Raw genomic sequence first — 25,835 nt, 5'->3', positions numbered from 1 at the left:
AGCCTGTGCTACAGCCCTGCGCTACATTTGGACGTGCAAGAGGACACTCGGTGACAGGAAACCTAACTTGCTTCTAAAGACGTGACACATTTTTTTTTCCCTGAAATCTTTCCCTTCCCTCTCTGCCATGCTCCCAACTTTCTGCCTTCTTGGGGCTTCTCACTGTCTGGGTAACTAGGTCTTGGGCCTTTGGGTAGTGGCCCTGAGCCACAATCAGTGCCTGGGCCTGAGGCAGAGCTTGTGGCCTCCAAAGCCTGACCTGGCTTGGAGCTCATCTGTGCTGCTCAGGGGTGGCCTAGCTTGCAGGCCATCACATTAGGCCAGCTCACAGGTCCCCGGTAGAGCCTGAAGCCACTGGCCCCAAGTAGGGGTGAGTGCTGCTCGGCTCTCTGGAGGATCTCAGAATTCTCACTTCTCCCTGGGACTGAGCCACAGGTCAGCCACACTTCACTTTTCCCAGTGTTTTTGTTTTTGAAACGGTCTTGCTCTTTCACCCAGGCTGGAGTACAGTGATGCAATCATGACTCGCTGCAGCCTCTACCTCCCAAGGATAAATGATCCTCCCACTTTAGCCTCCCCAGTAGCTGGGACCACAGGCATGCGCTACCATGCCAGGCTAATTGTTTAAAAATTTTTTTTGTTGCGACAGGGTCTCATCATGTTAGCCTGGCTGGTCTTGACCTATTGGGCTCAAGCAATCCTCCTGCCTTGGCCTCCCAAAGTGCTAGGATTACAGGCGTGAGCCACCGCACCCGGCTGCACTTTTCCAAACTGTAAGCAGTAGGAGGGCCCTAGGCCTCATCAGCTCTGCTGTGCAGGGTGGCCACTGCCGCAGGCTTTCAGCGAAGTCCAAAGAGATGGGCAAAGCGCTGCTGCCGGAGGGCTGGGCTGCAGATGCCCTGCCTGGCTCTCGGGAGCCAGCTCCCTGCTCCATGCCCCTGTGCAGCAGCCCCTCTCCTCCCCTTGTGGGTCTGCACCACCCTCCACTGGGTGATGCCAGCCTTCCTTGCCCCCAGATGGTGGTGTAGAAGCAGGGTTCCACTCTGCCTGCCTGTGCCCACTGACCCTAGAACAGCAGGGCCCCCGCCCCCACTGCCTGCAGAGTGCTGAGGACTTGCGCACCATGAGAACTTCTGACCATGAGAACTTTGACTTCCGGATGTGGGGAATCTGCCCAGGTGAATAATTCAGCTCTGAAATTCATCACTTTCTTCGGGCCCCTGCCTGTCCTGGTCCAGGCCCAAGCCTATAGAAGGAAGAGGAAAGTCTGCTTAGCAAGTGGGGGAAGACTCCCCCATGCCAGAAACCCTGACTCAAGGGCTGGGCCAATGCTCCCTTATCTCCCGGAGCACTCATGGGAATTGAGGTTTTTTTTTTTTTTGAGACAGGGTCTGGCTCTGCCTCCCAGGCTGGAGTGCAGTGGCTTGATCACAGCTCACGATTGCCGTGATCCTCCCAGCTTGGCCTCTGAAAGTGTTGGTATTACAGGCATGAGCCACTTCACCCAGCTGAGGGTTCTTAAGCAGTGGCTCTTCAAATAGTACCTGGGATGGAAAATTCCTGCTGGGGCTTCCTATTTCCTGAAAGCAGAGTGGGGCAGGCACCCTCGGGCTAAGGGAGGTACTCTTGTCAGAAGGCGAGGGAGGGGTGGGCCAGGGTCTTGCTAAGGGAGCCATGGGGGGCAGGCTGGGCTTCCAGAGATCTCCAGAGGCAGTGGCCTGCCTGGCTGCCCCACACCCTCAGTGCAGTAGGGACAGACTCTGTTCTTTGGAGCTGGCACAGATGTGCCTGAGACCCCCCAGAGGCCAGCCCAGGCAGCAGCACCTGGGAAGGAGCTGGATGACAGCAGCTGCAGGCTGTCTAGGGCCCCGTCCTCGTACAGGGCCAGCTTCTGGACCATCTTCTGTCGGGCAGGGTTGATGATAATCTGCGGTGGCTCTGATGACGACGACGCAGAGCAGCCCAGGGCCAGTCCTGTGGTGGAGATAGCGCCCCCTTAGCCTCACACCTCCCCAGCCCCCAGCCTAGCGCCCTGCCTCCCTGGCCTGAGGCCCGAATTCCTCAGAGAAGTCCCAGGGCAGGGCCCAGCTCTCAGGCTACCCTGGACAGAGCCCGCCTTGTTCCTGGCCTTCAGGAATGGGTCAGGGGAGGGCTGAAGAGTGAGCTCCATCTGTGGATGACATGGCCGGGGGAGGGGAAACCAGGCTTGCTAAGGACACAGTGGGCTGAACACCCGGCCCTGGTTCTCTTCTTCTAGAAGGCTGGGGTGGGAACTACAGGGACTTTGGCCCAAGGAGGCCCAGGTCTCTCTCCTGGGAACCCGTCTCCCCAGCTACCTTCCGTGGCTGCAGTTTGGAACACTGGGCCACTTCCCCAGCTCAATTCTCCTGCCGTGTCCCCCTGAGGACAGCCGGCCTCCCCGAGGGGTGCCGGGCCCAAAGGGCAGCTCGGAGTCAAGTGCCAGGAACGCAGGGTGGCAGAGAGGCCACATAGGCTCTCGTCGCTCTCCACGGGCTGGTTGGGGCCTCTCTGGAGCTGCTCTGCTGCCCGGGCGCTGGCTCCTGATGGTGCTGCCAGGGGCTGCAATGGGGCAGCCCCACTGTGGGCACTGCCAGTGCTGGACACGTAGGAGTTCTCCTGCGGGGAAGGGAGGACGCAGCTGGCAGCCTCTGGTTGCCCGGGCAGCCCTGCCACTGCTGCCTGCAGCTTCTCCAGCCTCTCATACACCTGCAAGTGGAGAACAGACCGTCTGTGACCTGCCCCGGGGCTCTGGACCGGCACACCCTGCAGTGGGGAACACTCTGCCCCTAAGCCCTCTGTTCCTGTCACAGGGAGTGCTGAGAAGCGCAGCTGCCCAAGGCAAAGACTAAGAAGGCCTCCTTCTCTTCTACAGAGTGAATCACTGCCCCGCTGCCCTCAAATGGGGCCTTCTCCACTTCCAACTGTCACCAGAGGAGAAGAGGTAGGGTACTAGGGAGGGGACAGAAAAAGGTAGAGGCAGTGGCACAGTGTACCCAGCAGGGGGCGCAGAAGAAGCTCTTTCCTTCTCTATGTGAAGTGAGGTCAGAGCTGGGTTCAGCAAAGCAGGACTGCCCCAGCCCCTCAGTTCAGGGGGGCACCACCCCAAGCAGAACCAAAGGGCAAGCAAGAAATGTGTGGAGACTCCAGAGAGAGACCTAGCAGGTGCTGAGATGGGGTCACTACAGAGCAGGCCTGGAATGCAGGCTTTCGGGCTGGCCAAGCCGTCCAGTGGGCAGCTGGCTACCTGGGTCATAGGAGGCCTCCTCTTGGCCCGGCGGTGCAGGCAGTAGCACGCCAGCTGGCCCAGGTCCAGGCCCAGCTCAGGTGGGCAGGGCCCCGGCCTGGGGTCCAGGTGCTTCTTGTAAATCTGGATAGCGATGGGCGTGGCCCAAGCGTCCGCAGCCTGGGCTGCTTGCAGTGCGGTCTGGCTGCTTCTCAGGGCCACTCCAGCTTCCTCGGCCTCCTCTTCCACAAGATCCTTCTGTGGGATAGATACTGTGAGCATGGCTACCAGGTGGGCACACCTGTAGCTGCCGTCCTCAGGTCCTTGTCACTCAATCGTACTTTTTTTTTTTTTTTAATAAAAAAAGAGAGATGGGGGTCTCGCTATGTTGGCCTAGCTGGTCTCCAACCAGGCTCAAGTGATCCTCACGCCTCAGCCTCCCAAAGTGCCAGGATTACAGGTGTGAGCTGCTGTGCCCAGCTCTTGATCTTTCTACAACTTATTTTTTTGAGACAGGGACTCATTCTGTCACCCAGGCTGGAGTACAGTGGTGCAATCATGGCTCACTGCAGACTCAACCTCCCAGGCTCAAGTGATCCTCCTGCCTCAGACTGTTGAGTAGCTGGGACTACAGGCATGCACCACTGTGCCCAGCTTCCAGGGACTTTTTTTTTTTTTTTTTTGAGACGGAGTCTCACTCTGACACCCAGGCTGGAGTGCAGTGGCGTGATCTCGGCTCATCACAACCTCGACCCTTCTGTATTCAAGCGATTCTCCTGCCTCAGCCTCCCAAGTAGCTGGGACTACAGGTGCGTGCCACCACGCCCGGCTTAGTTTTTAGAGATTTGTTAAATGCCCACTGTGGGCCAGGGCTCTTCTGGGCTCTAGGGATACAGGAACAAATGAAACCCTGGGCTCCGGTTTGACAGAGCTGACTTTCTGGTGGGGTAGAGGCCTGAGGAAGTCCACCCAGGGGTGGACGCAGGACTGGAGGCCGTCGTGAGTTCTGAGATAAGACAGACTAGGAGGGACCTGGGTGGGAAGTGGCTCTTCTTGCAGAGGGAACGGCACATGCTAACCCCGTGGAGCAGGCCGGCAGGGAGTGCCCCGAGTTCAGGGGACCTGAGGTGTTGTGGGGTCAACCACATAAGGATTGGGCCTTTACCCCAAGAACAGAGAAAAGGCAAAGAGGCCTTTGAAAAGAGCAGTCTAGGCACTTTGGGAGGCCGACGTGGGCAGATCACCTGAGGTCAGGAGTTCAAGAGCAGCCTGGCCAACATGGTGAAACCCCATCCCTACCAAAAATACAACAAATCAGCTGGGCATGGTGGCAGGCGCCTGTAATCCCAGCTACTTGGGAGGCTGAGGCAGGAGAATCGCCTGGACCTGGGAGGCAGAGGTTGCAGTGAGTCGAGATTGCACCACTGCACTCCAGCCTGGGGGACAAGAGCAAAACTCCATGTCAAAAAAAGAAAAAAAGAAAGAAAAGAAAGAAAAGAACACTCTGGCTGCAGGGTGGGGAGCAAGTGGGGAAGTCCAAGGACCCCCAAGGAGCCCGGTCCGCTTCTTCAGCAAGATGCATGGATGACTCGGAGGGGAAGGAAGGAGGACTCCAGCCTGGCTCCTGGGTTCTCAGCGGGGCTGAATCCCAACACAGACCCCACAGCGCACAGGAACAGTCCCAAACAGGAGGAGAAGCGGTGAAGCAATTACTGGCTGAGCACATTCTGTGAAGTCTGTTTGCGTCTGGGAAAACAGGCCCAGAGGGGAGGAGGAATTTGCTCAAAGGCACTGTCAAGCCGGGGCTAAAACCTAGGTCTCAGTCTCCTGGCCCCACCACAGTCCATGGTGAGGCGGACGGAGTAGAGGAGGGGACGGGCAGTTCAGGCCAGCCTGCACGCACTGAGAGCGCGACTGCAGCCTGCGGGGCCTGGGAGGCTGTTCAGGGCCTGCCCCTTCTCTACCACTGCCTTTCTCCGGCCTGAGTGCTCTGAGTTCCCGGCAGCCCTGGTCCCTGTGCCCTGGGGCCACCCCCCCCACCCCCAGCCCAGGTGAGGTCTGTACAAGGCCCATGGCATCTGCAGGACAGACTGGTAAAGGAAGCTGTTTGGGGCCCTACCCACTTAAAAAAATGAGGCCACTTCAGCAGCAGAGGCATCCCCTGGGTACTACGCTCTGATCACCCCCACCCCGGGGGCTGTGCCTCCCACCTGGCCTGCCTCAGGAGGCTCACCAGATACTTGGTCCTGGCCCCCTGTGTCTTCACAGCTCTCTGGCCAGCCAGGGTCTCTAGCACTACCTGGAGAGAGGGAAGAAGGAGGGCATGGCAGTGGCTTCTGGGATCTTGTCGCCCCGTGCCTGGGCAGGGAAGAGGCCTCTGGTGTGGACATGGATGGGGCTGACAGAGTTCGGCCCTGACACGGGCAGATGAGGACAGAGCCAGATATTACAGGACCGAAGCGCAGGCGACTTGGAGGGCCCACTCAAAGAGAAATTGCAAAGAGTTAGGTGCAGGGTGAGGCGAACCTCGGAGGGAGGGGACCTGGAGCTGCAGCCTCCTGGGGTCTTGGCAGATGGCCCCGGCCCGCAGTGTGCTCTGCAGCCCCCACCTCTGCATGCCTGCGGTTTCTCCTCCTCTAAGCCAGCAGAGGGGTCAGCAGCTCACCACCCCGAAGCTGAAGGTGTCCGTGTCCACAGACAGCCTTCCCGTCTTGATGTACTCCTCAGGTAGGTAGGCCAGGGTGCCCCGCACCGTCCGCGTCCGGGCCACCGTGCTGCTCTGGCTGGGGCTGGCCCCCGCAAAGCGGCTGAACCGGGCCAGACCAAAGTCTCCCAGCTTGGGTGTCAGCCTCTCATCCAGAAGGACGTTGGAACTTGCGGAAGGAAGAAAGTGGCGTCAGCCCAAGCCTAGCTCCTACATCTGCCCAGCTCAAGTGAGGCTGGACTCGAGGCTGCCAGCCCAGTGCATTGCCCACAGAAAGTGCTGGCACTGCCCTGAATGCTCCAGCTGCCTGGGGGCTTGGGCTCATCAGCAGGGCCCATCCTTGGCCTATTCCCACACCTGTGCCATGCCGGGGTATTTAGGTCCCAGGCTGTGCCTGACCCCCACATTGATGGGTCGGGGCTCCCCTGGCTGCAGGCCTCGCCCCTGCAGTTCTCACGGGCCCCTCCTCACCTCTTGATGTCTCCATGGATGAGGCTGGGGCTGTCCTGATGTAGAAACTGAATTGCCCGCGCTGTACCCAGAAGGATGTCCAGTCGCTGAGGCCAGGAGAGAGGCGGGCAGGCCTGGGTCTGGGGTGGCAAAGGGGGAAGGGAGGTTGTTGGCTGGCTGTTCTTGATCCCAACCATCCTTCTACCTGTCACTGTGCAGCCTGGAATGAGCCACTTTACTCTCTAGGCCTGTTTCCTCCTTCTGGAAAACAAGGAGCAAAATCTCCATGACTTGCACTTCTTAAGCACGTGCAGACTAAGCCACCCTGGCTGCTTGGCAAAGCACTCACGGCCGGGTAGTGGCTGGGGACATGTTCTTGGCATTCGAGATAGAATCTGCTGGGCTGCGGCTCCTAGGACTCGTCCCTTTGTCCCTGGGTGATCGGGAAGTCCTCGAAGGCATTCTCCCCACTCTCCCCAAACACAGCAAGCCAGAGAAGGCAAGGGGGCTCTCCCCTCTGTGTGCCCCCAGGGCCCTCCCTCAGCAGTGGGTGGTCCAGCTGACAGCCCCAGCCCTCTTGCCTCTGGGGCTTGCCGACGAGACCCTCAGGCTGCCCTGCTTGCTAACGGGAGAGGCCTGGGAAAGAGCTTTATAGAAAACAGTGGGCCTGGCCAGGCGAGGTGGCTCACACCTATAATCCCAGCACTTTGGGAGGCTGAGGCAGGTGTACTACCTGAGGTCAGGAGTTGAAGACCAGCCTGGCCAACATGGCAAAACCCTCCCTCTACTAAAAGTACAAAAATTAGCCAGGCATGGTGGTGCCTGTAGTCTCGGCTACTCGGGAGACTGAGGCAGGAGGATTGCTTGAACCCGGGAGGCGGAGGTTGTGGTGAGCTGAGATCGTGCCACTGCTCTCCAACCTGGGCGACAGATTGAGGCTCTGTCTCCAAAGAAAGAGAAAAAGTGACCCTGCTGTGGGCCAACTCCTGAGCCGGGTGCTGCTGGGGAGCTGGAAGTGCAGGCCCGGCCTGCTGACAGGACCCACTCACACAGGCAAAAAGCCCCAGGCCCCATGCCTGGCTCCAGCCAGGTGTCAGGACTGCTTCAGGTCCTGGGAAGCGCACCGGGCCCAGGAAGCCGACCTGGCAGTGGAGACGGTCCTCCAGGGAGCCGTTGGGCAGGAAGCCGTACACAAGGCAGTAGAAGCCATTCTCAGCACAGTAGCCGGCAAAGTCCACAATGTTCGGGTGACGAAACCTGTTTGAAAAAGAGGAGCATCTTCCATCAGGCCAGAGTGGGCAGGCAGCCCCGCATGGGGCCTCAGTTCGCCCGGGCCTGGCAAGCCTCAGGCACCCAAGGGAGCCCAGTGCTGTGGTATGCGGTCTGGAGCCTTACCTGGACAGCTGCTCCACCTCAGTCAGGAAGCTCTGCCTCACCGCACTCCACTCCAGGTCCGCATCCTGCAGCCCCCAGGGTGCGGTGGGGGAGGGGCAGGGAAGATGGGTAGCGTGAGGCTCTAAGCGAAGGCCTTTGGACCTCCAATGCCACCTGCCCCAGGCCCAGAACAACGGAGGGCCCAGGGACCCTGTGCTGGAATGAGGGCTGAAGGGACTGTGTTGAGGCCAGGGGAAAGGCTGGAGAAGTCAGTGAGGGTTGTCTGATGGCCTTCCAGGGTCCCTGCCAGGGTGCGACACTCACCTCCTTCAGCCTCTTCACAGCATACACTGTGTTCCTCATCACCGCCCGGTACACGCACCCAAAGCCACCCTCCCCGATCTTCAGCTCCTCTGAGAAGTCGTGGGTGCCCTGGGAAATCTCACAGAGGGGCCAGCAGAATGGAGAGGGGTGGGCTCCCCGCAGGAGGGCCACTGAGCTCTCTGGGCCTAGCTGTGGGAAGAGAGCCTGGATCACGTAGGGTCCCTCTCTCCTCCCTTCTGCCCAAGCCTGCAGGCTCTCCGCACCACAGCTGCCTCCCAGCTGACCCGGCTTGGCTGACTGGGGCTGCAGTGTGCCAAAGGCTGAGTTCCTTCCTCCTTGCCTCGAATCTTCCCTGGAGGGCAGGGTACACCTACCTTGGTAGAGGAAGAGGCTGGAGATGGCGGTGGAGGCCGCAGGGAAGCCGGGCTGTGGACCAGGCCGAGCTCAGGCCCTGAATGGGTTTGGGAACCTGGAAAAGCTTCATAAAGACACCAGTGAGAGGCAGGCAGAGACCAGCAGCAGGGTCTACAGCCGTGGCAGTCAAGGTGGGCCCTTCGGGTCCAACAACCCGGCCGTCTTACCTGGGGAGAGGAGGGTGGAGGCTGAGGATGGCAACTTCCGGGGGCTCCAGGCCTCCGCCTCCGCGGGTGCAGGGATGCTGCTGGGCCTCGGGGCAGAGGTGCTTGGGGACGGTAGCGGGGCGGGAGGGTGCCCTGCGACGCCAAGTAAGGAAAGGAAGGTTGAGGCCCGGGTGGGGGAGCCCCGTGGGAATCGCCGGTCCCCCAGCCGTGGGGTGCCCGGAGTCCCGAGCTCACAGGCTGTGATGATGTCCCGCGCGCGGAGCAGTTGCAGGTGCGTGAGGATGTGCACGAGGTCGGCCACACGGGCGTTGCGGTTGATCCAGGGCCACAGGACGCTGGCCGTGCGCTGCCCGGAGCGCTCGCACAGCCGCAGCTCGGTCTGGTCGCGCACGATCAGGGCGGCTGCGGGGCGGGGGGCGTCAGGCGTCGGCGCCAGGGGCCCGCGCACCCCCCGCTCCCCGCGGCCGCCCGCCGCCACCCACCGAACTGGCACCAGTCGGCGGGCTCCAGGGCGTCCATCACTTTGTAGAAGCGGCACATGACCCAGGGCGGCACCTCGTACAAGAAGTGCTGGGCGCCGGGGGCTGCTGGCTCTCCCGGGCCCGGCCCCCCGGCCATGGCCGCTGCCGCCGCCGGGCCGGGGCCTGTCGGGGCCTCTCAGGGCCGCGGCGGGCGCGGGCCTGGGCCGGCCGGGTCGGCGGACACTGACTCACTTCCCCTTCGAGCCGGCCTCGTGGGACGCCCGGCGGGGCGGAAGAGGCGGTGCCCGGGCCCGCCGCCATCTTGCGCGCCGCGGCCGCTCGCTCGACCACACGGGGGCGCCCCGCGCCGGAGAGGGCCCGGGTCCCAGCGCGTTCAGCGCGCGGCGATCGCCGCGAGGCCGGGCGCGCCCGGGCGGGGCTCTGGAGGACAAACGGCGGCTTCTGGCGCTGAGGACCGAGGCACTGCGGCCTACAGGGCTGTTATCAGGAGCCCTGCTCGCCCTGCGTCTAGCCCCCTGCCCACAGCAGCAGCCTGCAGCCATTCAGACCCTTTAGGTGTCCTGAAATGTGCCAACAACGCTTCCCCCCACAGCCGTGAGTGCACGCGTTGCTGCCCCGGCCCTCATTTGGCAAGGGTGAGCGCAAGCAGCTGTGGTGAAGGTTTCCTGAGCCCTCTGGCAGAGCTCCTGCCACCGCGTACCTGTCCCCTACTGGGCAACGTCCTCGAGGACCTGTCGAGAGTGCCCCCCGCCCGCCCCGGTCTCCACAAGCAGCAACGCAGACTTTACTCTTGTTTTTCCAGCTGGATGTCTCCTCCAGCGACAGTTCCTCTTGCCCTCTTGATCCTGACAGCGAAGGGGTTCCCCACCCCTAGCCTTACAAACTTAGGACTTTTCCTAGAAACGCAGTCTGCCAAAGGCCCACAGCTGGCCACTATTGGAGTCTCTTCCCAAAAGCCACCACCACGGTGGTCCCACTCAAGATGACAACCATACCCTGAACCCCGTGGCTTCTCATGGGGACAGCCTTTATGAGATGCAGCAACTCAAGTATCTGAAAAGACTACGCACAGCCATGCTAATCTCCAAAGGGGGGACTTGGTCCCACTTACACACGAAGGCCCGTCAGCTCCTGGAACAGGACTGGCGCACAAGATGCTCAATGCATGCAAGTTGAACGTTCAACTCTGGGATCTACCGTTCAAGGCCAGGCCTTCAGTACCCTCTGAAGGCACACATGTAGGTGTGCCCACATGTGCGTGTGAATCTGGACTCTGAGCAGCTGTCTCCTCCAGCCCCTTACCAACCCGGTGAGGCCGCTCCTGAGAGCCACGGAAGCCAGTGACAAGGGGGCCCCTTTGGGCAATCCCCTCAGCCTGCCCTTGCCTGGTCAGAGAACTGGGTTAGCAGTCAGTGGAGGGCATGTGAGGGTCTTGGCAGGAATGACAAGGAGGAGCTACCAACTGTGGGGCACGGGTGTCCAAAAGCACCACAGCACATCCAGACTTATGGGGTGCCCCTACCAGATGGGTCAAGAGCAGGGAGGTCATGCTGCAGGCTGACTCATGCTGGGCCTTTGCTGTCACACAATGGAGCAGTGTGCCTGGAAAGCACTGGCGTGGAGCAAGCTGAGGGGCCGAGAGGCCGCATATGAAGCAGTCGTCCCTCGGCCTCTCATGGCAGGCCTGAAGGCAGCTATCTGTGTCCAGGGACAGCCAGATCCAATGAGGAAATGCAGCACCACACTGTCATGTGAGCTGGAGGGGGACTTCTGTCTTATAATGAAAGCCCAGACCTTGAGTCACTTTCACAGAGAGATTTATCGAGAATGCTAACAGCACAGGATACAGTACTTCCCAACAAAAGGTGCAAACGCGTCACTTAGAAAGGCATGCTGAGTATTCTTTGCTTTCACATGTATTAAAAAACTTACAAAAATAAAATAAAACTGCGTGCTGCCCATCTTTTCCAATAGTAAAAGAACCTTATGAAAAAATCACTTAATTTTACAACAAAAGACACAAACGGACATTTTTATGTAAATTTATAAGGCAAACTCTTTATATAATAAATAGGTTACAGGGATTCAGTGGGGGGGTGTTTTTGAAACGTATACAGGTACATTCAGACAGGTTTACTGAAATGGTACAAATTTCCTTAATAAATTGCCTTTTGTTTTTAAATATATCAGTGCTTTCAGTCATTTGGCTATACACAAAGAACCTTTTTTTCTGAACACTACAAAAAAGCAATCAATAATTTTTGTTTTTAAAACGACCTACTTATTTTCTAAAGTAATTGTCCCAAAACACAAAAACTGAAGGTGAACAGGTAAAGGGCTTTTAGAGACAACTCCAGCTAAGTCCATCCTGGCTTCTCCCCGTGCCCCAAGTGCACCTCTCCCAACCTCAAACAGGTTTCCAGGCTGGAGCCAGCTCCCTTCCGCACAACGTGGCCTGTGTCACTGGCAATGCTGTCCACAGCTCTCGGCCTCCGGGCTGGCACAGGGGAGCATGACTTCAACTCAGGAGGGGGCAGACACCCTGCCTGGCTCTTGCAGATGCTGAACCCAGCACGCAGTGGTCACTACAGTCAGCACTGTCCCTGCCTCTCAGAGGAGGGAGGGGCTGGTCAGGTTTTTCGGGAGCCCCAAACCATGTCTAATGAGGGTAATGGCTTCTCTCAGGAGATGTTTTTGCCATGGAATGGGAAGGGGTTTCTCACATCCAAATTTCGCTGGCACTCGATGACAGCCAAGAGAGAGCAAGCCCCTCTATGGCCATTTTATTGGGGAGGGGGAGGGTGGGGAATAGAGATGTCACAGTGTTGTGCCCTGGAGGATGGGGTGGGGTGTGACAGAAGTGTCTTAAACAGTAATGCCCATGGGGCACACTTTGGAGAGAGAATGGCCGCCACCTGGCCTGTCCAGGGAGAGCTGCATCAAGGGGGAGTGGCCAAAGGCATCTGCCAACAACAGCCTCCTGCTCGGGCAGGCGCAGCCCCATTCTCCGAGCACACATCCCCTCCTGGCTCCCCTCAAGGAAACATCAATCTTATCTTTCCTTAAAAGTACGGGATGGTAGTAATAATCGTGGGGGGAGGGGAAGCAAAAAAGAATCCACTGGGTGGAACAAAACCTGGTTTTGCTGTGACTTGGAAAGTAGCAACACATCAGCTATTCAGTTTGCTGGCTTGGAATGGGACTCCCGGGCTCCACTGCTTTGGGTGGGTTCTGGCTGACCTGGGCAGGGGTCATCTGTTCGGCTTGCCCCTCTCATCTCAGTCACCATCCCCCTCCCTCAGAATGCTTTTGCTTGTAAAGAAAAAGTGTCTAGAAGTATTTGTCTCTGGAACAATTACTTTAAACATAGTTACAATACAGACTTCAGTTCAAACACGGAAGAGATTTACTTAGCAAAGTTCCTTTCACCCACCAAAAATTACACAAATATAAGCCTCAACACCACAGTTAAGAGGACCAGTAGAGAGAACCTCATGTTTGGAACACAAAAGGAGAAATAAAAACCAAACCAAACCCAAACAGAAAAACCCCAGAAAGACAAGGAAAGGGCAAAGAAGGAAGGGGAAGGAGAGCAAACACAGCACACGTTACAGTGTCCAGATACATAGGAGCCCAGCACGGGCAAGGGCTCGGCACACATTGAGTAACAGTCCTGGTGATATTTGGTCATATATTCATCGACTACTGACTCTGGAGCGGCTGTTATTGATTGAAGCAGTGACAAATCAAACGGAAAGGAGGCCGTGGTAGCAAGGGAAGGAGCAGGCTTCAAGTTCTGCAAGCCTTTTGCACTCCACTGTCCAGCTCCCCAGAAACACTGAACCGGGTGGGCCCCACTCCATCCGGGCAGGGCTAGAGGTCACTGGGTGAGGCTAACTCAGGCGTCGATTTCATGTCAGTCAGAAAGCACGTTCGTGGACGCACGCAGACACCCACCTGTTCATGGCCAAACATCAGCGACAACGGCCTCCTCTGCCCCATCCCAGGCTGGGTGGGAAAGAGCATCGTGACCCACTGCTAACACTGAGCACGCGCCGGAGCAGGACCGGGATGTGGGCCCAGAGGCTGCCCCAGCCCTGGTCCTCCGAGGGGCCTGTGGGTAGCCCGGCCACTGAAAGAGCCTACGGCTGTTGGCCTCAGAAGAAGCAATGACAGCAGGGAGGGAAGCTTTTGGCCCTGGTGATTATAATGCTCTCTGCTTTGGAAGAACAAGTTTCTGATTTTTTTGGTGTTTCTAATAACTTTAAAAAAGATGATCAAAAAGAACTGTTACAGCTAAAATCTCTAGCAGATATTGCTCATTAAGAATTACAAAAGCAAATGCAATTACTCGTAGGATTGGGGAGAAGAAAGGGACATTTCTGGAGTCTTCACTACTTCCTGGAGGGGACCCGCTGGACTCACGCATGTGATTCTGGGGTCGCTGGCCTTCTACCTGGTGCAGCTCACAGGTTCGGAGACAGGCCAGGCTTCCTGTCTCTGCTCCAGTCCCCAGGCTCGACAGAGTGGGAAGGATGAAATACACTCGGGCCCTAATGGTGGGGAAAGCCTGTGAGGCTGACTCTTCACATGGGCTCACCCTCACCAGGTCACTGGAAGGGGATTGGGGGGGTCAGGCCACCCCAGTGGACTCCAGCTCCCACAGGTGGAAGGGGACCAGGCTGTGCCGACTACGTTCCAGACTTCAGCAGGCCAAGGGAGTGCTCCTGCACCCAGAACCTTGGGACCTCTTTCACAAGCATGGGAGAAACAGGGTGCAAAACCCGGGTGCTGCCTGGAGCCTCCTTCGCCTGGCACAGGGAAGCCCTTGAAAGAAGCGAGGAAAGACCACGAATCTGCTTGGACAGAAGAAGTGACCAGCAGACAGATTTGTCATTTTTTTCTTTTTTTTTTTTTTTTTTTCCCTTGTCCTATGCTATGGTTATCAGAATATTGTAATTAAGCAACAGGTATAATTTTAACAGGTCTTTTTTTGTGTGTGGAGCCACAAGCAAAATGAGTTTATAATTGTGCAATATACAGATATATATATAAAAATTCAACTGCTTTGTGTGTCTAGTCGGTGCGTTAAATAAAAGGGACAGAAAAACTAAAAGCAAAACTAAAAAGCAAAACAAAAGCCCAGGATAGAAGAGACAAAGCAGGCCTATGAGCACAGTCTATACGTTACTGGATATAATCAGGGTCACCAGGAAGAACAGCTTTGCCACTTGACACACAAACACTGCAGGGAGGGGCTATCAGTGGGCAGGAGCCAAACCTCTTGGCTTTTCACCTCATCTGCTCTCACTGCTGAGCAGGACCTGATCAAAGGTAGGACAGAATGGGGGACTGGGGACAAAGAGATTTCCAAGTTCCCCAAATGTTCTTGAATTCAAAGGTAGGATTTCCTCCAGGGGCTGGGCTCTGCCTGTGCAAGGTCAGGGCCTGGAGCGAGAGTGGGAGGCTGCGCTTCCTCCTTGCCCTGCCCTCACATCTGCCTCCCTCTGCCTCCTGACAGGGCGGGCAGGGGGCCTTGGGGAGGCAGTGAGAGGCCAGCTCAGAAGGGAGCGCCAGAAGCCCACCATGCAGCCACTTTGCCAAGGCCTGCGATCTGAGGCGAGCAGAGCAGGAGTGGGCAGGGCAGGCTGCCCCTCAGGCAGAAGCGCCTTCCTAGTTCCCTGGGTGTTTTCCTGACACATCAGCGCTGGGGCAGGCTCTGTCAAGATGAGAAGAGCAGAAGTAGGGTGGTGCTGGGCTTTCCGGGTCACCAGTGAATGCTCCACCTTTCATACCACTCCCAAAGGACAGGGTCAGAAGCCATGTCCTCAGGTCTGCTACTCAAGGAGATACTGGCTCTCCAATGACAAAATGGTCGAGTCTCAGGGAGCCCTGTTTTCACCTCCTCAGATCCCCCTTACCTGTGATGCTCATCAGACATCTCAGGCCAAGTGCTAAGTATTTTTAGATCGGCATTTTTGTAAAAGCTTGCTCTTAATTCATTCAAAAAAATTGAAATGTAACTTTCTGCCAAATGTTTTCTAGGTTTTCCTTCTAAATTGTTGACAACTGACTTCAGTGTTCAGCTTTTCCCCTCTAATATGTAATTTTAGACCCTGGGGGAGGCAGTATCCTAGTGATTTATAACAAGTAGACGATGCCTTTTCTGAAGACTGATACAATATCTAAAAGAGAAAGACACCAAAATGCAGAGAATAAACAAATCCCTTCAGAGCAGAGCAGAAAGAAGAGCAGGAAGATATGGAGGGAGCAGGGCTCTGTCCCCCAATGGGCAGGTCCTCCAGATCCCCTCCAGGGCAGAGGCTCTAGAAACAGCTCACTCCCCGAAGTCTAGGACATGGGTCCTAGAATCTGCAGGTGTGAACTTGAAACAGGAATCCATTTGGGGCAATGACAGGCTAAAAACGGATCCCAACGGTCTTCTCAAAGAACTGGTACCTGTGACCACCCTGGCCCAGTCAGCCCAGAGAAACTGACTGGAATGCTCTGGAAAAGGAGCTGTGGTTAGAGGGGGATACAGAGTTCTGGCTGTCAGGCTCCACTTGGGCTAAACAAAATCCAGATGGTCCCACCCAGGGGACTCCGCTGATATCCTTTTGCTCCCTCCTGGGCTTGAGCCGCTTACTAAGTGATTCAACATTCAGAGGTTGTCAGCTAAAGAAACTCCTTTCTCCACCAAACTTGGCAGTTTGTGTCTGGTTATTACTCTTTTGCCATCACTGTCACAGCAATGAAAAGCTGGACAGAGAAGCAGGTGACAATTAGGAGCTGCTCCCTGTCCCTGGCGCACTGCACTGTTCATGCCTCAGGCCTGGAATGATGCCACTCAACAGACGATTGTCTGCACCACATCGGCTCTCACAAGTCGCAGCTTCTGCCATCCAGTGAGCTGAGAGGCTAGGGCCCTTGGCTAGTTTGGCACTGATGGACTGGGGGATGTGGCATTTCTGGGTGTCCCCTGTGCCTTTTGATACGGGAATACATCATCAGCAGAAGGGAACTGTGCTAGTGCCGTGACCAAGTATCTCCAGCTCACTGAGCTGTCAAGGCTGGCGATCCCACTGGCTATGACAAGCCCACCACCAGGCAGGGCTGGGAGGGGTAGACCTGGGGGAGCTCGAGGACATACAGTATTGTCAGGAGAGGAGGTAGTAACTAACAACTGGAACAACAGTGGGGGATACTGTGGGTCTGACATTAATGACCTAGCCCCACAGGTACTGGAAAGCTGTCGGTCAATTCTTCTATTTTCACAAATTCATCAAAAGAGGCCCCCATCTTCATAGTGTTCAAGTACAGACAAAATTGAGGTCACACCCCAAAACTGGGCCGGACACAGCTGGTGAGAATCCTGCAGCTTAAGGCTTTCCCTCCAACCGCCTGTCAACCTGACCCCAAGGCAGGGGCAGCGTGGGAGCTGCAGGGCCCCTGCCTGCCAGGGCGATAAACCACCAAGGCAGTCTGCTGAAAGGTGACTGACTTGTGATACCTTTATTTGGGAAAGAAGAGGGAATGAGGAAGAAAGGGGGAAACAGAGAGAAAACCCTAAGGAGCCTCAGGCCCCACTGGCAGCTCTGGAACAAACTTGAAGGGAAAGCAGCTGGGGAGCGAGGGAGCTGTAGGTGGGGCCCGAATGAAAGTAAGTGACACTTGAAATGCTGTGTTTCCAACCATGACTGCCCAATTGGCCCTGAATGAACTATCATGGGTGACAAGAAGGCCTGGTGGGCCCCACACTCCTCTTACCAGGACCAGATGACACCCAGCTGATGGGGAAGCAGCTCCTGACACTGAGTCCAGAAGCCACATTTCATTGGACTAAGAATAATGCATAAAAACCCAACTGACCAAAATAAACATCTTCTCAGTGACAACCTGGTTGGATGCTGCACTCTTGTGGATAAGTGTCCTTTGGTGGTGCCAGGAGTGTGAGGCCACTGTGGGGGCAGGAGCCTTTTGTCCTTGGAGGAAGAGTCTAGAGGACTCACCCTCTCCTCCGACTCCTCTTCCCTTCCTGGGGAAGAGTCAGAAGTGAAGCTGTGGGGGTGGAGGAGGGTTCCGCAGCAGAGCAGGTGGAAGGGATCAGGGATCAGGGATTGGGCTGATGGGAGTTTGGTTGCAGGACTTGTTTTACAGCATAAGGAAATGGATACATAAATGCTTGAAAGTCCAACTTTGAGACTCTACAAACAGAATGGGGCAAACTCCCTCACTTCTAACCATTCCAGAAGAGACACACACATTTTTTTTTCTTAAGCTACTGATTGGAACTGTCAACTATGGTTCCTGATCACTACAGACTGGCAAGGAAGTGCTAGACAGTTTCTATGATGTTTCACTCCTTCATGATTACACCGCAGTAAGGAAGCCAGGGGACAGTAACTGAAATACACGAGACAACACGCACTTGACAGTTCATGGCAGCAGCTCACATGGGACATGCCTGTGGGTGTTTCTGGAAGCATAAGACTGCTGTCTCATTTGCTACTTTGATAAGGTACTTCTCAGTTGGACAGATTTAGATATAAGAGACATCTCTGTAAACACAGAAAAGGATATACCAATATGATGAAGATATGCAGCTAGATAAGGACTTCCTGAACAGAGGTTAAAAAGATGGGATCCCAAATGAAAACTGATCAATTGAAAACCCACAGCAAGCCCACGCCTCTAAGCCCCTACACCACACCTATGGAACAGATAGTGAAATGTGTGGTGTTCTGGCCCCACTGCATTAAGCAAAAGCAAAACATTTCCATTAGAAAAGAACTCTGAGGGAAAAGGGGGAGCAGAGAAGGGACAGGGACCTAGGTGCTGGTCCCAGCTCTGGTCTCAAGAGTTCTGCATCGGTACCGCTGCTGCCGTGCTGTATACTACGCTAGACTCTGGACTTGAGTGAGGTCAAGGTTGGGTGGCACGGAGCCCCTGTTGGGCTACTCGATGACTGGCAGGCCATAGGGGGCCTCTGCGCTTTCCTCAGCTACCAAATCTGGCCCAGTTCCTCCAGTCCACTTATCTAGAGTAGAAGGATGAAAAGGCTCATTGTTCAGGGTGGGAAATGCCTTTTGCTTTTTCTTACCAGGAAAGTGGGGGCTACCTAGGAGAGCAAGACCTTGCTGCTCTCTTGCTCTTCATAGACAGGCCAGGTCAGACTCGGTGGAGCCCAAGGCCTCCTTAGGGCTCAAAACAGGGTGGGGCTGGTACTGGCAGCAGGAAGACAAAGGGCAGGCAGAGTTCTAGGGACTGGAGCTGACAAGTGTGGTTGGGCACTGTGGCTGCCTGGAACAGAAGGAATGAACTAGGAGGAGGAAGGGAAAGAAGTGAAAGGATGAAATGAACAAAAGGCAGAAATGGAAGGGGAGAAGAGAAACCAATCAGGAAGTCCTTATAAAATTGCAGCAAACACTTAGAGTTTCGGAGCTTCGTGGGAACCCTATGTGCTGAGCCCACTTTAAAACAAGCGCAGGTATATATATACAAATCCAGGTAGTTCTCAACGCCATCACATCTGGTGGCTTGAGGGACCAAATGTCACCAATTCAAGCCAGTTTGCTCTCAGAGCATCTGTTTGTTTTGAAGTGGGAACATGAAGATTCAATAGTGCAAATAATTCTAAGCTGTCCCTAAAGGAGTAGAATTGGAAAGTAACTGAAACATTTTCTTCTCCTCCCCCCTTACCCCCTCCCCTGTCCACTAAGTCCCTAACTATCAGTCACAGACTGCTCTGAGAGATTAGGAATCTCTCTCAGCCCGCTGTGCTCGGCCTCGCCCGACCCGGGCCAGCCTGCCTGCACCTTGTCCTACTGCCTCCATGGCCTCTCTAGAGCCACCCACTGGAGGACGTCCCTTGAGAATGGACGATGCCACCTCACCCTGGGCCATCCTCTCCTGTGGTTTAGGCCAGTCTACACCCAGTAGTTCAAGGGATGACTCCCTCCTAGCCATGCCAGAGCTGGAGCAGACAGGTACCACTTTCCTTTCCTGTGAAGTGTCCTTGCCAGTTTTGGATTGGGGCTGGTGTGGGGCCAGACTTGAGCCACCACAGGTGGGATCGCACAGGCCATAGCCACTGGTCATATCCATCTTCTCTAAGCAATCCAACTGTCTCTCCTGCCTCACACCTCCCTGTCCCAACATGGCTGGGAGTAGGGGAGGTGGGGGGAGCTGTAGATGGGGCACTGATGGCACCGAAAAAGGGAGTGTCCTCTCAACTGCTGTCTCTAACGACCACATGGGGGAAAGGTTTGGGCGGGAGGGGAGGTGCCTGGTCAACAGCTTGTCTGGTCAGTAGTATCTGCAGCAAGCCTTGTTGAAGGAGCCTAGTTTAGAAAAGTGCAAAGCTACTTCTGGCCCTGGTTAGGTCTTCAACCTGACTGTGCTTGTCGGTAAGAAAAACATCCCCAATGCTCCAACTACTCCCACCCTGAAGCCACGAAACTCTAAGTTTACTGAAAGAAAAAAAAATATTTTTTATTTCAGTTAATCAGGAAGCTTTGTCAGAGCCGTACCCATAAGGAGAAGAGACAACAGCTGCCATTATTCTTGTTGGTTTGCTTTGCAATCCGCTCTGCGTAAAGTCAGCTAACTCTCTCGGTCACGGGCGTCTGGCTGTCCACAGGCTCCTCTCTGTTTGGCCTTGGCATGGAGGATGAAACAATGTCTTTGCGCTCTCCCTCCCCTCGGTGTTTGTACTTTTCTGCGGCCGTGGCGGCGGTAGCGACCGCGGGCTGAGTCTTAGCTGGCTACTTGGGGCAGCCGTCGCTCTCCAGCGAGCCTCCTCTAGGCATCTTCTCCTCTTTGCAGACGCTGCTGCTCAAGTCCTGGGGCTCAGGGGGGCTGGTGGGGTCCTCGGAGCGCTCGGGCTCAGGTGGGGGTGGGGGCAGGGGTGGGAGCAGTGGCACGGGGGCCTTTGGGGACTCTGAGTGGTGGTGATGGTGGTGGTGCTCCTTCTTGGGGGGCGAGGAGGCGCTGCTGCTGCGCCCCTTGGGGCTGCTCTCCTTGCTTTTCCGCCCGGGGCTCTTACAGGTCTTCAGTCCCTTCCCGCTCTTCTCACCAAGTGTAGACACCAGCAGGGGCTTCACCACTTCCTTGACCTCAATGCTGACCGTCTCCCGGGTCTTGCGCTTCTTGATGGGGTCAGGGAGTACGGTCTCCTGCACAGATCGGATAGAAGACTCCTTCACGGCTTTCTTTTTGGCCTCGGCGGCAGCGGCTGCCACCACACTCCCCGGCTTTCGGCCCTGTTTCTTGGGAATGGCCTGAGGGTCGGCCTCGGCTTCTTGCTTCCTGCCGGGGCGTTTGATCACCATAACCTGGGTGGATGTGGGGGCCCCACCTCCCTGAGCCTTGCCCCCTGGCGAAGTTTGGAAAGGCATCTTGACGAGGAGCTTCCCAGGGCTTTTCTCCAGGACCCTTTTCACCTGCACACCCTCTGACGTGGCCGCCTTGGGTCTCGTGGTGCCGCTCCCTTTGGGGCATCCCCGGCCTCTGCCAGTTCCTGGAGCTTTGGGAGATTTGGGCTTCTTAGGTGGTTTCTGCTCTCGCCGGGAGGGGCTCCCTCTCCCAGTTACCGTGAAGTCAAAATCATTAGGGTCCAGGGATGTGTCGCCTACCTTTTCGAAGTATGCAATCAATTCCACTTTAGAGCGAAAGGCTTTTCCCTGGGGACTGTGAGGACAAATGGAAAGACACAAAAAAACAATTAGAGGCTCCCCATGGCAATGTCAGAGATAGGGCAGAGCGGATGGTGGTGACAACACTCTGATAAATGTTACTATTGAACAAGAGTCACACTGCCTGGCTGCCCCTGAGGATCTGTCTATCACCAAAGCCACTCGCTCGTCTGCCTGTCCCTGACTCCCCAGGCCTCTCCAAAGTCCAGCAACCAAAGAGTCAGGCCTGGTACAGAGGGGCTGTTAGACTGAGGCCCATTCTGCTGCTTGGTGCCTGGGCCTGAGTCACCATGTGGAACATTCCTGGGCCTGAGTCACCATCAACAACATTCCTAATTCTGAACTTGGGTATGGTGCTCAGACTCTCTGGGAATCAGTTTCCTTTTTTTTTTTTTTTGAGACGGAGTTTCACTCTTGTTACCCAGGCTGGAGTGCAATGGCGCGACCTCGGCTCACTGCAACCTCTGCCTCCTGGGTTCAGGCAATTCTCCTGCCTCAGCCTCCTGAGTAGCTGGGATTACAGGCACGCGCCACCATGCCCAGCTAATTTTTTGTATTTTTAGCAGAGACGGGGTTTCACCATGTTGACCAGGATGGTCTCGATCTCGACCTCGTGATCCACCCGCCTCAGCCTCCCAAAGTGTGGGATTACAGGCGTGAGCCACCGCGCCTGGCTGGGAATCAGTTTCAACAAGATAATCCTTTGCTCACTCTTCTCAGGGTTATGGAATTAAATGAGGCTATCTTCCAATGTCATGTGAAAACTGCTAACCTTTTTGGGATCATTTAAGGGGCACAACAGAAACATGCTTCTTCATTCCTCCTCAGAAGCCCTGGCTCTGCAAGTTTCTCTGCTTCCGCAGCTATTCCAACTCCAGACAAGGACTCGAGGTGTGGAGAGGACAGAGGACATTGACTTCTGCGCACAGCCATTTCAAGCATACCTGGTCTTGGTGTTCATTGTTTATGGTCCCCCCGCGCCGCCCCCGTTGTGGGGTTAGGCACATACATTTTCCTGCTGCATGAGATCCCTGTCTCTGCCCTCCCTGCCCTGTAGAGACAGGAGTTGCTCTTACTTACTTAATCAAATACACATCATACTTCCCAGCAGAGCGGCCAGATTTCCTTTGCTTAAGCTTCCGTGTCCAGCCTTCAGGTAGGGTGGGGTCATCATACATGGGTCCCCGGTCACGGATGATGGAGCGCCGCTGTTTGGGGGAGGCAGAAGCTTCTGGCACGGCTGGGGCGGAGCCCGACCCTTCTGACGTCTCCGCTTTGCCTGCCTCTGCGGGCTCGGCAGAGTGGTGCGCTGATGGCTGCACGGGCTCATGCTTGCCCTCTTTGTCTTCTTTCTTATCTTTCTTCACCTTTTTGAACTTGAGGGGCTTGTCCTTGAGGCCCTGGAGATCCTGGTCTTCTGACTTTTCTTCCCTGAAGTGTTAAACAAGTATGTAAGTATCACAAAGAACATGCCAGTCTGCAGAATAAATGAGCAGAGGCAGGCTTGGACCCCCACCACATGCAAGGCCCCAGGCCATCATACACTCAGATCTTGATGTCCTTCCCCAGGACAACAGGGCCTCCGGCCAAGCTGGGACCCAACTATTTTTTTAGGAACTCGGGCCCTGGTGGTGCTTGCCGGCATGGCTGACCTGCACTGTGGCCACCTGCAAGTCTCACTCCTGGCATTGCAAAAGAGTTGGAGTCCTTTCCTCTGAGCGGAAACACTGCGTGGCTCCTGAGCATCCCACCCTAGCATGAGTCGCACCTCAGGGGCCTCTGGGCTCGATGCCTGACAAGAGGCCTTCGAATGCTGGAAAGGGAGTCAAATGGGGGTCGGGGTCTCCTTTGTGAAGGCCAGGGCTTGGGCGTCTTTTTGGTTTTCTAGAACAAATATTCAATGAGGCACACAGTAGTGTTAGGGAAAGCACAGGTTTGGAGCCAGCCAAACTGCACTCAAATCCTTTGCCACTTTCCAAACATGAACCCCAGCAAACGACCTCAGCCTTCTGTGCCTCCGTTTCCTTATCTTGACAATGGGTAAACCCATCTGGGCATCCTTACTGTGAGCATCATGGGAGAAAAGGCACAATGGCACTATATAAATAACGGCTAACTCAGGCCACAAGAAACTGCCACCCAGAGTTCTGGGGTGATAAGAGAAGTGCTCCTAGGTGGCGCGAGCCTTTAACATAAGACGTTTCCTGACAAGGAATGGCCTCAGCCACAACAGATGCAGAGGGAAGAGCAAGGAAAAAGGTGTGGTCCAGGCAGAGCAATGTGTCCCCTTCCTGCTGGTGCAGAAGGGCACCCTTCCTATTCTAGGGTGGGAGTCCTCCCATTCTTTTCTGGTGACAGAAGCAGCTCTCTTTTCTGCACATCACTTTGGCCTGGTAGGGTCTCTTCAGAAATGGCCACCGTAAAGCCCCAGGCCCCAGAATCAGTGTCTGGCCATGATGCTTTGCTAACCTGTCTAGTATGCCACCATGAAACCCCCTAGGACTTCAGAGCCTCAGCAACAACCGGGGCAGCTTAGAAAGCAGCAGCCACCTGCGAGTCCCTTCATTAGCGTTCATTCTGGAAAAGAGCCTGTCTACTCCTGCCCTCCGGGTTCTCAGCCCCACAACTCCCCTGTCCCATGTGGTTCATCAGTGCTGGTCACCATCTTGTGGTTGGTCTACCCCAAGAGACTTTCCCTCTTGTCTACACTGCACAGACTGTTCAGTGAGGGTACCATGGCACACACTGGCAAGCATACTTGGGAAACCAGGACTCAAATGATGTAGGGAAGTTTCTGAAGGCTGGTTAGCACTGGGACTCAGAAGCTACAAGGACATACCTCTCCAGAACCGTCAGGTCAGGTATAAGGAGGCAACAGCAGCTCCAATCTAGCCACAAGGTCTTAGAGTGAGGGAATGTCTTGTCCCCACTATAACTCCTCCCTGAGTTCCTCCCAATCCTGTATCTTCCTCCAGCAGTTTAGGGCCCAGGGTGTAGCTGCCGAGTCACTGCATATTAAGAGGCATCCTACAACCCACAGAGCAGTCTTTCTTGCTGTAAAGTGGGGGCCCCTAATCTGTTCCAGCACAGAGCTCTCAATGTGAAATGACAAAGAACACTGGGGAGCTAAGTATGGCCTGTGGCCCATCCAAGATCAGCCTTTGAGAATGGCCCCCCCAGGCAGTTCCCCATAAAGAATGGAGAGAAGGCCAAGAGAGCAGACAGACAGGAATCAGTACTTCCACACAATCCATCATGGCACTGCCTAATGCCACAGCTGTTCCTTGGAACCTGGACGGTCCTGATGTCAGAGAAAAACAGTGAGCCACTGGGAAAGATCTGGCTTCTTTAAAACTCTCATTTGCATTCCCAAATACCCTAATCACCATGAGGTCAAAGTATAAACCTAAATATGACCTAAGGAATGCCTTCTAGAAATCTATGCTAAGAGACACCTCCAAAAATCTCAAAGAACATATGCATGACATTATTTGCTACAGCATTATTTTTACCAGCCAAACGCTACAACCCCTCAGATCCCTATCACCAGGGCACTTATTGAATAAACTATGGTACACCCACACACTGGAGTACTGCCCAGCTCCAAAGGGACTAAACAAGAGTTCTAAACGCTGTGATGGAGCGATTTCCAGGATCCGCTGTGAAGCAAAAGGAGCAAAGTGCAAACATATCTACTGCATGATACCGAGGTAAGAAAGGGGGATTAAGGAAGGACACACCAGGAACTAATGAAATTGGCTCCCTGCATGGGGCAGTGGGAACAAGATGAGGGTACAGGTACAGGAGTGAGACCTAGCTGAATCAGTGTCATTCTGACTTCTGAATCATGTAAAAGTTTATATTACCCCAAATAAAATTCAAAAAGTAACAAAACCTCATTACACTGAATGCAAATACAAACAAATGAGCTTGGGCCAGGCATGGTGGCTTCAGCCTACAGTCCCAGCATTCTGGGAGACTGAGGCAAAAGGATTACTTGAGCCCGAAGTCTGAGGCTACATCACCGCACTCCAGCCTGAGTGACAGAGTGAGACCCTGTCTCCTTTTTCTTTTTTTTGAGACAGTCTTGCTTTGTTGCCCAGGCTGGAATGTAATGGCACGATCTCAGCTCACTGCAACCTCCACCTCCCAGGTTCAAGTCATTCTCCTGCCTCAGCTTCCCGAGTAGCTGGGATTACAGGCGCCTGCCACCACAACCAGCTAATTTTTGTATTTTTGGTAGAAACAGGGTTTCACCATCTTGGCCAGGCTGGTCTTGAACTCCCGACCTCATGATCCACCCGCCCTGGCCTCCCAAAGTGCTGGGATTACAGGTGTTAGCCATTGCGCCCAGCCAAACAAGTTTAATTCTATACCAAATTGTCAATACCACAGAGCAAATATTTATTTCAAGTAACTTTTGACTACATTGCTCTGGAAACCTGCACTCGGACATAGTCTAAGGCCAACAATGACACTCCAGGGACAGTAAACCCACTGAATTGGCTCCTAGGAGAGGCATGTGATTCTGGTTCTGGGGCATCTTGTGCCAGAAAGCCCAGGGAGTGCAAGAGAAAAACAGCGAGAATCCATGAGAGGCCGCTAGCTGTGGTCCAGGCGTGGCCTAGGGTAGGAGCAGTTGAGGATGTGGGGCTGGTCCAGGTGGTGAAGCAATAGAGCTCGCTGGTGGATTGGTGTGGGGGTGCGGGGCAGAGGTGAGTCAGGGACCATTTCCAAAGCCTGGGAAGATGGTGGTGCCACTGATTGAGAAGGAAAAGACTGAGGGGCAGGCCGGGCACGGTGGCTCACTCCTGTAATCCCAGCACTTTGGGAGGCCAAGGTTGATGGATCACTTGAGGTCAGGAGATTGAGACCAGCCTGGCCAACACGGCAAAACTCCATCTCTACTAAAAATACAAAAATTAGCTGGGCATGGTGGTGGGTGCCTGTAATCCCAGCTACTCTGCAGGCTGAGACAAGAGA

General features: G+C 55.2%; 2 protein-coding genes across 3 annotated transcripts in view; both read right to left on the bottom strand.

Annotated features, from left to right (window-relative positions):
• Window positions 1-624: 624 nt before the first annotated feature.
• On the bottom strand, window positions 625-9,383 carry IRAK1 (interleukin 1 receptor associated kinase 1). 2 transcript variants are annotated; one of them, XM_017516701.2, is made up of 14 exons: window positions 9,160-9,383; window positions 8,912-9,079; window positions 8,678-8,809; window positions 8,471-8,574; window positions 8,097-8,285; window positions 7,794-7,858; window positions 7,541-7,655; window positions 6,420-6,538; window positions 5,910-6,117; window positions 5,478-5,543; window positions 3,266-3,502; window positions 2,337-2,727; window positions 1,825-1,974; window positions 625-1,246 (listed from the first exon to the last, which is right to left on the bottom strand). In XM_017516701.2, exons 1-14 carry the CDS (start codon window positions 9,293-9,295, stop codon window positions 1,188-1,190), a joined length of 2,139 nt encoding a protein of 712 aa, XP_017372190.1. In that variant the 5' UTR covers window positions 9,296-9,383; the 3' UTR covers window positions 625-1,187. The 2 variants fall into 2 exon arrangements, with proteins under 2 accessions (XP_017372190.1, XP_017372192.1); XM_017516703.2 differs by having other exon boundaries at window positions 2,337-2,637.
• Window positions 9,384-19,624: 10,241 nt separating this feature from the next.
• The window catches only part of MECP2 (methyl-CpG binding protein 2), a 68,338-nt gene continuing 62,127 nt past the window's right edge, over window positions 19,625-25,835 (bottom strand). Inside the window, exons 2-3 of the mRNA XM_017516704.2 lie at window positions 21,933-22,283; window positions 19,625-20,847 (exon numbers count right to left, since the gene is read on the bottom strand). Of these exons, the coding sequence (XP_017372193.1) occupies window positions 19,923-20,847; window positions 21,933-22,283 (1,276 nt within the window). The 3' untranslated portion in view covers window positions 19,625-19,922. The remainder of the gene's footprint in view (window positions 20,848-21,932; window positions 22,284-25,835) is intronic.

This window comes from Cebus imitator, unplaced genomic scaffold, assembly GCF_001604975.1.
Source record: "Cebus imitator isolate Cc_AM_T3 unplaced genomic scaffold, Cebus_imitator-1.0 Scaffold599, whole genome shotgun sequence".
Taxonomy (NCBI): Eukaryota; Metazoa; Chordata; class Mammalia; order Primates; family Cebidae; genus Cebus; species Cebus imitator.
The sequence above is the reverse complement of the archived record's forward strand: the minus strand, read 5'-3'. Positions and strand labels throughout refer to the sequence as shown.